Below are 13,939 nucleotides of genomic sequence, written 5' to 3' on the forward strand. Positions count from 1 at the left end.
AAACTTGTAAGCTCACTTTTAAAAAATTGCCTTGAATATTTGGTACACTTACTGGAGAGCTCCTCTTTGTCTACACCCATTCAACATTGTTCACACGCTCTTAAGCTTATTAACAGCAGTCAAGCTCCCAAGCTTACCGGCTAACGTTGGCTAGCTACTTACAAACACAAATGAGAGAACAGCTCACTCTGACCCGTTTACTCGCGCTAGCAGAGCTAGCTAGGCTGTTTTTATGTTATCCAGAGCATTGCCAACATTTATTGACACCGGCCATATTCAATGGGTATGGAGCATTTGTACATTTGTCAGTTATTCTGCGTTCTGTACACTCAGACAAGAGTGCTCTGAAATGGGAGTAGATAGCCAGAGCGAATTTACCAGCTATGTCTATCAACAGTTGTCACAGTGAAATCATTAACATTATATTGAAATGGTTACTTGCATAGTGAACATTAGGCTTTAACTAGCAAAGTAAATGGCTCTGAGATACGAATAATATTACTACATAGATCATACCCGTAACATTAGCTAGCGAGCCAGCCAGCTAACGTTAGCTAGCTAGTTGACAGTAAAATAAAAAAATAAAAAATGCTCACCACCTAAAAACCATATCAAAGCTTACAAAAAATACATTTGAATCATATTAACTTGAAATGAAAACGACTTTCTGACAAAATTAGGAATGTGTAGTATCTGAAAATGTGGCTAGCTAGACTCTTACCCGTACACATGGATGCACGCTTCTCCCTCTCTGTCACGGATGCCATGTTTGCCCTTTGTTAGAAGATGTAATCCTGAGACAGATGTTTTTTTCCTTAACTATTCTTAACTATCATACTCTAATTTAACTGATTTCAATACTCGGTCCTCTTGAAAGTGGAGATTAACACTTATCAAATTATAATAAAATCAAATGTTATTTGTCATACGCCCCGAACACAACAGGTGTTGTGGAATGCTTACAGTGGAATGATTACTTACAAGTCCTTAACCAACAATGCAGTTTTATGAAAAATAAGTGTTAAATAAATAAAAGTAACAAATAATTAAAGAGCAGCAGTAAAATAATAATAATAGCGAGGCTATATAGAGGGGGTACCCATACAGAGTCCAAATGCGGGGTGCACCGGTTAGTCGAGGTAATTGAGGTAATATGTTCATGTAGGTAGAGTTAAAGTGACTATGCATAGATAGTAAACAGAGAATAGCAGCAGCGTAAAGGAGGGGGGGGGTCAATGTATATAGTCTGTTCAGGAGTCTTATGGCTTGGGGGTAGAAGCTGTTAATAAGTCTTATGGATCTAGACCTGGCGATTCGGTGCCACTTGCCGTGGCTGGAGTTTTCTTAGGGCCTTTAATTTTTATTTATTTCACCTTTATTTGACCAGGTAGGTCAGTTGAGAACCAGTTATAATTTACATCTGCGACCTGGCCAAGATAAAACAAAGCAGTGCGACAAAAACAACAGAGTTACCCATAAACAAAAGTACAGTCAATAACACAAAAGAAAATAAAGATTTTCTATTGATGTATAGTGTGTGCAAATGTAGAAGAGTAAGAAGGTAGGCAATAAATAGGCCATAGAGGCTAAAATAATTACAATTTAACATTAATACTGGATTGATATATGTGCAGATGATGTTGTGCAAGTAAAGATACTGGACCGCAAAAGTGCAAGAGGGTACGTAATAATATGGGGATGAGGTAGTCGGGTGTGCTATTTAAAGACTGGTTGTGTCAGGCTTTGGGGATGACTAGTGGAATATACCTGCTGGAGCGGGTGCTACGGGTGGGTGTTGTTATGGTGACCAGTGAGCTGAGATAAGGTGGGGCTTTACCTAGCAAAGACTTCTAGATGACCTGATGCCAGTGGGTTTGGCAACGGATATGAAGTGAGGGCCAGCCAACAAAACCATAAAGGTCGCAGTGGTGGGTAACCTTCCTCTGACACCACCTGGTATAGAGGTCTTGGATGGCAGGAAGCTTGGCCCCAGTGATGTACTGTGCCGTACGTACTACCCTCTGTGGTGCCTTGCTGTCGGAGGCCTAGCAGTTGCCATACCAGGTAGTGATGCAACCAGATGCTCTCGATGGTGCAGTTATAGAGATTTTTGAGAATCTGAGGACCCATGCCAAATCTTTTCAATCTCCTGAGGGGGAATAGGCTTTGTTGTGCCCTCTTCACGACTGTCTTGGCATGTTTGGACCATGATAGTTTGTTGGTGATGTGGACACCAAGGAACTTGAAGTTCTAAACCTGTTCCAATACAGCCCCGTGGATGAGAATGGGCGTGTGCTCAGTCCTCCTTTTCCTGTAGTCCACAACCATCTCCTTTGTCTTGATGAGCTGTATACGGCCTTAAGCAAACAAAAAAATGCTTATCCAGAGGCGGTGCTAATAGTAGCCAGGTACTTTAATCCAACATGTTAAATGTGCAGCCAGAGGGAAAAACCTCACTCACTCACTACACCACCTTTACTCCACACACAGAGACTCGTACAAAGCTCTCCAACGCCCAGCCCTGTTGTTAGAGCGTTGGGCCAGTCACCGGCAGCCATCTCCTCCAGCGCCATCATGCAGTTCTACTATGCGATATATATTTTTTATAGCCTTGTTAGACAGGATTACCTACACATACTGACCAGATGAAATAGACAGACGCGTTCTACATGGCAGATCAATTCAAACTCATCTCTCGACATGTCCAGCCCATTCATTATCTCAGCCAATCATGGCTAGCGGGAATGTTGCCCTCTTTTTCTGTGGCTAAACCAACTAGGCTTGTAATTTTAACAATTTTATTCGTATTTACAGAAGGCATACAAGTTTGTTATTAAGGCACGTGAAAGTTCACATGTTCCAGAAGGCATTTCTGCCATAAAATGCATTTTTATCAAAATAAAACGTTTACGTTCAAATGGCTCTCCTGTGAAGTAGTGACACGGCGACATACGCCTACTGGGAAGACGCTATCCAGGGCGGTGCAGCCAACGGGTTTCTCCACGCATAGCGTGGACAGAAACAAACATCTCTCTGGTAAGAAGAGTGGCGGGGGCGTATGCCTCATGACTAACGGGACATGGTGTGATGAAGGAAACATACAGGAACTCAAATCCTTCTGTTCACCTGATTTAGAATTCCTCACAATCAAATGTAGACCGCATTATCTTCCAAGAGAATTCTCTTCGATTATAATCACAGCCGTATATATCCCCCCCCAAGCAGACACATCGATGGCTCTGAACGAACTTTATTTAACTCTTTGCAAACTGGAAAACATTTATCCGGAGGCTGCATTCATTGTAGCTGGGGATTTTAACAAAGCCAATCTGAAAACAAGACTCCCTAAATTTTATCAGCATATCGATTGCGCAACCAGGGGTGGTAAAACCTTGGATCATTGTTACTCTAACTTCCGCGACGCATATAAGGCCCTGCCCCGCCCCCTTTCGGAAAAGCTGACCACGACTCCATTTTGCTGATCCCTGCCTACAGGCAGAAATTAAAACAAGAGGCTCCCACGCTGAGGTCTGTCCAACGCTGGTCAGACCAAGCTGACTCTACACTCCAAGACTGCTTCCATCACGTGGACTGGGACATGTTTCGTATTGCGCCAGATGGGAATATTGACGAATACGCTAATTCGGTGTGCGAGTTCATTAGAACGTGCGTCGAAGATGTCGTTCCCATAGCAACGATAAAAACATTCCCTAACCAGAAACCGTGGATTGATGGCAGCATTCGCGTGAAACTGAAAGCGCGAACCACTGCTTTTAATCAGGGCAAGGTGTCTGGCAACATGACTGAATACAAACAGTGCAGCTATTCCCTCTGTAAGGCTATCAAACAAGCTAAGCGTCAGTACAGAGACAAAGTGGAATCTCAATTCAATGGCTCAGACACAAGAGGCATGTGGCAGGGTCTACAATCAATCACGGACTACAAGATGAAATCCAGCCCAGTCACGGACCAGGATGTCTTGCTCCCAGGCAGACTAAATAACTTTTTTGCCCGCTTTGAGGACAATACAGTGCCACTGACACGGCCTGCAACGGAAACATGCGGTCTCTCCTTCACTGCAGCCGAGGTGAGTAAGACATTTAAACGTGTTAACCCTCGCAAGGCTGCAGGCCCAGACGGCATCCCCAGCCGCGCCCTCAGAGCATGCGCAGACCAGCTGGCCGGTGTGTTTACGGACATATTCAATCAATCCCTATACCAGTCTGCTGTTCCCACATGCTTCAAGAGGGCCACCATTGTTCCTGTTCCCAAGAAAGCTAAACGACTACCGCCCCGTAGCACTCACTTCCGTCATCATGAAGTGCTTTGAGAGACTAGTCAAGGACCATATCACCTCCACCCTACCTGACACCCTAGACCCACTCCAATTTGCTTACCGCCCAAATAGGTCCACAGACGATGCAATCTCAACCACACTGCACACTGCCCTAACCCACCTGGACAAGAGGAATACCTATGTGAGAATGCTGTTCATCGACTACAGCTCGGCATTCAACACCATAGTACCCTCCAAGCTCGTCATCAAGCTCGAGACCCTGGGTCTCGACCCCGCCCTGTGCAACTGGGTACTGGACTTCCTGACGGGCCGCCCCCAGGTGGTGAGGGTAGGCAACAACATCTCCTCCCCGCTGATCCTCAACACGGGGCCCCACAAGGGTGCGTTCTGAGCCCTCTCCTGTACTCCCTGTTCACCCACGACTGCGTGGCCACGCACGCCTCCAACTCAATCATCAAGTTTGCGGACGACACAACAGTGGTAGGCTTAATTACCAACAACGACGAGACGGCCTACAGGGAGGAGGTGAGGGCCCTCGGAGTGTGGTGTCAGGAAAATAACCTCACACTCAACGTCAACAAAACTAAGGAGATGATTGTGGACTTCAGGAAACAGCAGAGGGAACACCCCTCTATCCACATCGATGGAACAGTAGTGGAGAGGGTAGCTAGTTTTAAGTTCCTCGGCATACACATCACAGACAAACTGAATTGGTCCACTCACACTGACAGCGTCGTGAAGAAGGCGCAGCAGCGCCTATTCAACCTCAGGAGGCTGAAGAAATTTGGCTTGTCACCAAAAGCACTCACAAACTTCTACAGATGCACAATCGAGAGCATCCTGGCGGGCTGTAAAGAAGGCCATAAAGATCATCAAGGACATCAACCACCCGAACCACTGCCTGTTCACCCCGCTATCATCCAGAAGGCGAGGTCAGTACAGGTGCATCAAAGCTGGGACCGAGAGACTGAAAAACAGCTTCTATCTCAAGGCCATCAGACTGTTAAACAGCCACCACTAACATTGAGTGGCTGCTGCCAACACACTGTCATTGACACTGACCCAACTCCAGCCATTTTAATAATGGGAATTGATGGGAAATGATGTAAATATATCACTAGCCACTTTAAACAATGCTACCTTATATAATGTTACTTACCCTACATTATTCATCTCATATGCATATGTATATACTGTACTCTACATCATCGACTGCATCCTTATGTAACACATGTATCACTAGCCACTTTAACTATGCCACTTTGTTTACTTTGTCTACACACTCATCTCATATGTATATACTGTACTCGATACCATCTACTGTATGCTGCTCTGTACCATCACTCATTCATATATCCTTATGTACATGTTCCTTATCCCCTTACACTGTGTATAAGACAGTAGTTTTGGAATTGTTAGTTAGATTACTTGTTGGTTATCACTGCATTGTCGGAACTAGAAGCACAAGCATTTCGCTACACTCGCATTAACATCTGCTAACCATGTGTATGTGACAAATAAAATTTGATTTGATTTGATTTGATTTGACTTCTTATGGCTGGGGGGCAGTATTGAGTAACTTGGATGAATAAGTTGCCCAAAGTAAATGGCCTGCTCCTCAGTCTCAGTTGCTAATATATGCATATTATTATTAGTATTGGATAGAAAACTCTAAAGTTTCCAAAACTGTCAAAATATTGTCCGTGAGTATAACAGAACTGATATTGCAGGCGAAACCCTGAGGAAAATCAAAAGAGGAAGTGGCTTCTATTTTGAAAACTCCATGTTCCATAGCCTGCCTTTGCTCCATTTAAAGGGATATCAACCAGATTCATTTTCCTATGACTTCCCCATGGTGAGAACAGGCTTTAGGCATAGTTTCAGGCTTTTATTTTGAAAAATGAGCGTGAAAGATCACATCGCATCAGTGGATGGCTGGGTGCCAGCAGCGTTTAGCATGAGCAACAGCTTGGAGCAGACATTTTCTCTCGCTCTCCTATTGAAGAAGCTACAGTCCCGGTTGAAATATCATTGATTATATATTGTAAAAACAACCTGAGGATTGATTATAAAAACATTTGACATGTTTCTATGAACTTTACGGATACTATTTGGAATTTGTCTGCAATGTCGTGACCGCTCGAGCCTGTGGATTTTGGAACATAATGAGCCAAGCAAATGGAGGTATTTTATGGACATTTATTGTGTAACTGGGCGTGTCGTGAGTGCAAACATCTGAAGATCAAAGGTAAGCGATTAATTTTATTGCTTTTCTGACTTTCGTGACCAATCTACTTGGCTACTAGCTGTTTCTAATATTTTGTCTACTGAGAGAGATGTCCTTACATAAATCTTGGTATGCTTTCGCCGAAAAGCTTTATTGAAATCTGACATGCCAGGTGGATTAACAACAAGCTAAACTGTGTTTTGCTATATTGCTCTTGTGATTTCATGAAAATTTTATATTTTTAGGAATTTAATTTGAATTTGGCGCTCTGCAATTCAGCGGATGTTGACGAAAATGATCCCGCTAACGGGATGGGTGCATCAAGAAGATAACATTGTAATAACTGAAAGTGTGATATACCCTGCTAAATATTTAATAATATTGAAAGTACATAGTGTAATTACTAAGGTGCTGTAACAAAATGTTTCCTAGAATAAGATGGATTCCCATTGACCACAACTACATGTACTGTATTGGGTGTCTGTGTCTGCCATCGTTGTAACATAGTAACTACGTAGTAATTACATGAGTAATTCATGATGTGTTTCACTTAACATTAAGTTGCTTGTTCCTGTGTAGAGACATTGTAGTTATGATACTTTTCTTTATAACAACATTGTAAGAACTGACATTTTGATATATCCTGTGAAATGTAATTACATAGTAATTACTGTACATGTAACTACTATAAGCCATGCTTTTAATTTTGTAAACTTTTAATATAACCACCTATTCCACCCAATATACAACATCTTGGGTTGAAACACTCTACATTGGTCATACAACTGTTTTAGATGTATATTTAGCATATAATTTAAATGTTTATAAGGAGTCTTGGAGATGTTTTCAAAATAAGTGGTCTAATATTGAACTATTATGCAGCACTTTACTTGTGATTGAATGGGATATTGATACACCTTTTTGTTGAGAATTGCCAATATGATAACTGACATACATTTTATTCTTGATACAGGATCTCTTTCTTTATACAACAGAAATGCTTGCCAGACTGCAGGTCATGGAGAACCCTGATATTCGGAAGCTTGTATTGCCCTCTGGAATAACTGCTACCGTCGCTGATCTTATAGCTCAATTGTGCCAGAGACATTTCAGCTTCAAGGGGATTATAGTCTACAGTACATGGACACTGAATTTGGAGAATATTGTTTTTCCTTGACGGACACTGATGACATTAAGAACAAAGACACCATCGAAGTTGCTTACCTTGACCCCCCCCCCCCTCCAAGTATCTACCATGCTATTGGATGGCACCTGCTCCTCTGGGTCCCGTGACACTGTGATAAGGTCCTCTCCACTATGTTTCCTCCAATACTCACTACTTCAACAGTGTGTCACTACATCAGAGTGCGCAGCTGTATGCTGGAAACACTTGGTTTGTTATTATAAACATAACCAAACTTTGATAAACATAAATACAAAACTTATTTTTGCATGGATTCGGTGACGCGGTTAGCTTTTAAAAGCTAGGGCTGCTCTTTCTTGTCCCAGAGTCCCGCTTAAACGACAGGTTAAAGTCTGCTTGAAAGAGCCACTAACCTAGCTAAGCTGCTACCATTAGCCGTCAAGCTAACGAAGTTGGTCCCAGATGAGTATTCCAATGGAGCCCTCTTTGTCTAGAGAAGTAAATGAACAGTTCCATACGCTGTAGGAGATGTATCTACTACGCTTTGTTTTGGGACAAACTGGATCACTCAGAGTTCCAATGCCACAACTGTTTGCTTACGAAGATTATAGGCTTAAGGTGGCTTCCTTGATCACGCAGGTCGCCAGACTACGTAAGAAATCTGTGCCAGTGGCTGGACGGAATTCGCGCATGCAATTCTGTTATTCCGACTGGCCGGTGTTGCCCAGAGTCCGTTCACCAGGGAAACCATCTCGTGCCTCTCCTCCCCCATATCTGATAGCGGAGACGAGCAAGGGGAGCATGGCAATAAATGATGGTCGTATGTCACGAGCCGTGGAAGCTGAAGTCAGTGGTCTCCGGCAAAGTTGTCTACACTCCCAACGCGAGGCCCGGAGCAGATACAAACAATTAATAGTTTCGCTGCCCTGGAGCCTGATCTTCCCGCACCTTCGTCGCTAGGGATACCTGTGTCTGCGGCCACTGTGCCTACTCCTACTCTTCCCCCTATGATTCGAAATCGACGTCGACAACCTTCTGTTCCTGCTCTGGAACGAGCGGGGCTTCTCCATCTATCGGAGGCCTGCATCATCCTTGAAGCGTGGGAGTGTGCAGATTTCCTCGTCCTTCTCACCAGCCGTGATTTTGGGCAGCTCCATGGTAAGAAATGTTACTGTTCCTGGTGCAAAAACAATGTCCTATCCATGTGCCTATGAACCAGATTTTGCTGTTGTCACTGTAGGAAGTCCACTGTGTGCAGCTCACCCTACACTAACATAAATAAATATGAGAATATCTACTTCTTGTTGTTCTTAAGTGCACCAGTCCATCCTGCAGCAAAGCACCCCCACAACATGATGCTGCCATTCCCGTGCTTCACGGTTGGGATGGTATTCTTCAGCTTGCAAGCATCTCCCTTTTTCCTCTGAACATAACTATGGTCATTATGGCCAAACAGTTCTATTTTTGTTTCATCAGACCAGAGGACATTTCTCCAAAAATAACGATATTTGTCCCCATATGCAATTGCAAACCGTAGTCTGGGTTTTTTATGGAGCAGTGGCTTCTTCCTTGCTGAGCGGCCTTTCAGGTTATGTCGCTATAGGACTCGTTTTACTGTGGATATAGATACTTTTGTACCTGTTTCCTCCAGCATCTTCACAAGGTCCTTTGCTGTTGTTATGGAATTGATTTGCACTTTTCGCACCCAAAGTATGTTCATCTCTAGGTGACAGAACGCGTCTCCTTCCTGAGCCTTATGACGGTTGCGTGGTCCCATGGTGTTTATACTTACGTACTATTGTTTGTACAGATGAACGTGGTACCTTCAGGCGTTTTTGCTCCCAATGATGAACCAGACTTGTGGAGGTCTACCATTTTTTTCTGAGGTCTTGGCTGATTTCTTTTAATTTTCCCATGATGTCAAGCATGGAGGCACTGAGTTTGAAGGTAGGCCTTGAAATACATCCACAGGTACACCTCCAATTGACTCAAATGATGTCAATTAGCCTATCAGAAGCTTGTAAAGCATGACATGTCATTGTGAGGTCAGAGCTTTCGGATCAACCCTATTTATTGGCCAGAGAGTCCGGTGTGTGCTCTGAACGCGAAACGCTCTGCATTTACGGATAATCTGACAGCACAGTTGCAGTCACCAATGCTCTGGATAACATAACAGCCTAACCAGCTTTGCTAGGGAGAGTAATGTTTAGTGAGCTGTTCTCCCTCAAATGTCTGGAAGTAACTGGCAAGTTAGTACAGCACGCTTGGATCAACCCTTAAAGAGATGGGTGGGGCTAAGGCTTGAGAGGGTGTGAACAATGCTGAATGGGTGTAGACAAAGGGCTCTCCAATACTAGTACCAAAACATTGAAAGACTTTTGTCAAAGCGAATTTACAAGTTGATCAACTTTTAAAGCAGAATTTCTTTCCCATTGTCTCCTCAAATGCAGTGTATGATATATCATTTTGTAGCTCTGAGCCTTTCATTTTATCCAATGTAAAAAACAGAACTTAAAATTTTGCTACAAGACCGAGTTCAAGTTGTGAGTCACAAATGTACATTGTTTGAAGCACACTTTTATCCGTCTCAGTCATAAATGACAGCTCCAATATGCCTCCCATTGTGAACAAGAGGCTTGTAGAATAATGATTCTTTCAAGTTTTTAGATAATCATTCACCGGTAGGGGGTGGTCCTGCATGCTCTCGGCATTACTGAATCTAAAGAACGAAATGAGTCAAAAGATCCTAACATCCCATCACTAAAAGCCAGTGACTTTATGATCAAACGTTATCAATGTACCAGCAACCGTCATTTTTCATACTTTGGTCATCACACTTTGATCTGGGTTCATCCAAATATCAATGCAGGGCCTTTACTCACCTTTGGACAGAGAATACCAACTGGCTCCATTGGTGATCCCTTCATCAAAAAAATCTCCACAGTTCCACCCCTTATGCATCCAACTGTGGGCATATGAATACGTCCTGGCCAACTGTAAGTACACAAAGACACATGTTTCAACATGTGCTATAATCTGACTGAGCTTTTTTTTAATGCACCTGTACCTTTTTGAATATCTTGTCATCTGGGGTTGTGGCGTATGTAGTCTTGCCTCTGATTCGGGGGTCTCTTGACTTGTCAAAGGGGTAGTTGGCCACCACTGCCCCACCATGCAGGTTAGCAGACAGAACAAAGTTATAGTTCTGCATCCACTTTATCACTGCCAGTGTCTCCAGTTCAACCTGTAGGAGGCCAATGAGAGAGTATAATTACATTTAAAAATCTGACAATTTAACACTCAGCACTCAAACAAGGTACTGAAAAAACACTTGGTTAGGGTAAGATTATTTTCTTTTTAGTTGTATTTACTTTATTACAAGGTGTGCTTGCTGAAATCAAGAGCAACTTTAGAAATCGTTCATACTTATTATTATTCACTTTCCTCTGGAAACTGTAGAGCCAAAACTGTAAAACTAACAACAAAAGCTCTAAAACGTCTAGATTGCCACTGGTCAATGTGCTTGAAAAATAAACGTTTTTGCTAGTACTTATACTTTTCACACTAAAACCATAATGCATTAATCCCAATGCATTTCAAAGGCCATAGAGTTGAATGGTAAACATGTCCACTGTAATTATCCTTCAACCGCTTAAGCTAGAAACATCATTCAAACTTTAAAATGTGCAGACCGGTCTGGAATAGGCTGTTTGTATATAGCTTTTTGATACCATTTATATATTTTTTCAACTTTAACCATTTTAAATTAGCAAAATATTGTTGATACTATTTGTGCTATTTAAACATCAACTATTTTACATTTTCATAAAAGCTCCTTGGTCTTCAAAGGAAAACTTTAAAGGAGAGGTTTGCTTTTTTAACCACCTATAGTTGATGTCCACGCCCCTGTGGAAATCTAATTAGCATAATAAAAAAATCTACATCAAAATCGGTCAGTTTAAGGGGTTCTAAAATTCTAAATCAAATAGCTAAATGATCCTTGGTATGCCCATCTTAAAACAATTCAATATGTTAGCTTAGTAGAACCCAAAGAGTCTAGCCTAGCTGGTTAGCTGCCTGCCAAAAATCACTATTTCAGTAGTTCTTCAAAGTAGATAAGGCATACTTTTAAGACTGCTAACAGCTATCAATCAATTAGATGTATTGTCAGGTAGAGATACCTAAGCAACTGTTCTTTAGCTCTCTCGTGTCTCTATCACTGTTCCTGTCCGTGTATCTGCCAGCCCCACAGGCTTGCCCAGGTAAGAACCAACAAGAATAGGTAATTGTAGTTAATTACCACGTTTGCTGCGCTTAAAGGGTGACTGCACTTTCTGATTTGGCCTCATTTTGTATTTGCTAGTGGCCATGACCGAATTCAAACGTGAGTTGGTTTTGGAGAGTGGTTCAATGTGGGTGTCTCGTGTGTGTTTGCAGGTGGAAAGAGTTAGCCAAATTATTTCGACACATAGCTTCAGCCAGCTGGTGTGCGACCGTGGAGATATTGGTTCAATTTTGATATCCTATCTCTGGGGCTAGTTAGGGATTGTCAAGAAGATACACAATGTAAATGAGACAATATTTTCATGTTGCACACCTTTTAGTTTTTCCATTAAATGCTTTCAACATTTGTACGGGAATTTTTAGGTCAAGTAAATTTGGAGCTATTGAAATTTTTATATAATTAACCGTTAGTCTTAACTAGCCCAAAGTCAATCAAATTTACCACGGGCATTATGGTTGGGGCGTGTGCAGCTGCACTCTGAATTGATGATTACTTGTGTAATGCCAGATATAGGCATGTGGGAAGGATTGAAACAAACCCAACCTTCATTTACATTGTGATGCAGTAATGACACAGGTCTCAGTAAATTCTGTTTTGGATGAGACTGACATGACCAAAGTTATCCTATTTACACTTTGTAGCAAATTTTGAAGGTAGAACAAGTGTTTGACACATATTGATGAGGCTGTTTTCTAAATGAGAAGTTGTTTTTTAGGGGCAGTTGCTCTTTAACTATGGTGAGTTGGACGACATGTCCTAGAGAGAAATCTCTAAAGAAATGGAAAATTGAGCGTATAAGTGAACCAACATCGGTCAATTAGTTATTTAAAAAACAAAAATAAACTTTTGCTTAATTACACAGCACTACTGAGAGATTATTTTTTTGGAGCATTTGTTCATGTTTTTTCAGAGCCCCCATTACTACACAATAAGGATGAGGAAAACAAATCACGGAAATAAAAAAACAAGTAAAATCGCAATACTTTTTGTTTTTTACCTGTTTACCTATTTTTATTTTATTTGGTTTGTTGTGACTTTAGGCTAATTTATATTAAAGATCATTTACTGATTAATTACTGAAAAATGTATTGATTTGATTTATTTGATTGTTGTTATCCTAACCAAATTAATCAAATTTATTTTTTATTTTATTTCACCTTTATTTAACCAGGTAGGCTAGTTGAGAACAAGTTCTCATTTGCAACTGTGACCTGGCCAAGACAAAGCGTAGCAATTCGACACATACAGAGTTACACATGGAATAAACAAAACAGTAAATAATACAGTAGAACAAAATAAAACAAAAAGTCTATATACAGTGAGTGCAAATAAGATTAAGTTAAGGAAATAAATAGGCCATGGTGGCGAAGTAAATACAATATAGCAATTAAACACTGGAATGGTAGAGATACTGGGGTGCAAAGGAGCAAAATAAATAAATAAATACCAGTATGGGGATGAGGTAGGTAGATAGCCTATCTGTAAACAGCCCATCTAAGTACAGGTGCAGTAATCTCTGTAAAATGCTCTGACAGCTGGTGCTTAAAACTAGTGAGGGAGATGTGAGTCTCCAGCTTCAGAGATTTTTGCAATTATTCCAGTCATAGGCAGCAGAGAACTGGAAGGAAAGACGACCAAGGAGGAATTGGCTTTGGGGGTGACCAGTGAGATATACCTGCTGGAGCGTGTGCTACGAGTGGGTGCTGCTATGGTGACCAGTGAGCTGAGATAAGGCGGGGCTTTACCTAGCAGAGACTTGTAGATAACCTGTAACCAGTGGGTTTGGCGACGAGTATGAAGCGAGGGCCAACCAACGAGAGCTTACAGGTCGCAATGGTGGGTAGTGTATGGGACTTTGGTGACAAAACGGATGGCACTGTGATGGACTGCATCCAGTTTGTTGAGTAGAGTGTTGGAGGCTATTTTATAGATGACATCACCGAAGTCGAGGATCGGTTGGATGGTCAGTTTTATGAGGGTATGTTT

The 13,939-nt window shown here is 41.8% G+C and overlaps 1 protein-coding gene across 1 annotated transcript in view; it reads right to left on the minus strand.

Moving 5' to 3' along the window:
* The window catches only part of cpn1 (carboxypeptidase N, polypeptide 1), a 151,244-nt gene that overhangs the window by 51,986 nt on the left and 85,319 nt on the right, over positions 1–13,939 (minus strand). The window contains exons 4-5 of the mRNA XM_046335666.1: positions 10,736–10,912; positions 10,551–10,662 (exon numbers count right to left, since the gene is read on the minus strand). Of these exons, the coding sequence (XP_046191622.1) occupies positions 10,551–10,662; positions 10,736–10,912 (289 nt within the window). The remainder of the gene's footprint in view (positions 1–10,550; positions 10,663–10,735; positions 10,913–13,939) is intronic.

The sequence above is a fragment of the Oncorhynchus gorbuscha genome, unplaced genomic scaffold (genome assembly GCF_021184085.1).
Source record: "Oncorhynchus gorbuscha isolate QuinsamMale2020 ecotype Even-year unplaced genomic scaffold, OgorEven_v1.0 Un_scaffold_814, whole genome shotgun sequence".
Classification (NCBI taxonomy): Eukaryota; Metazoa; Chordata; class Actinopteri; order Salmoniformes; family Salmonidae; genus Oncorhynchus; species Oncorhynchus gorbuscha.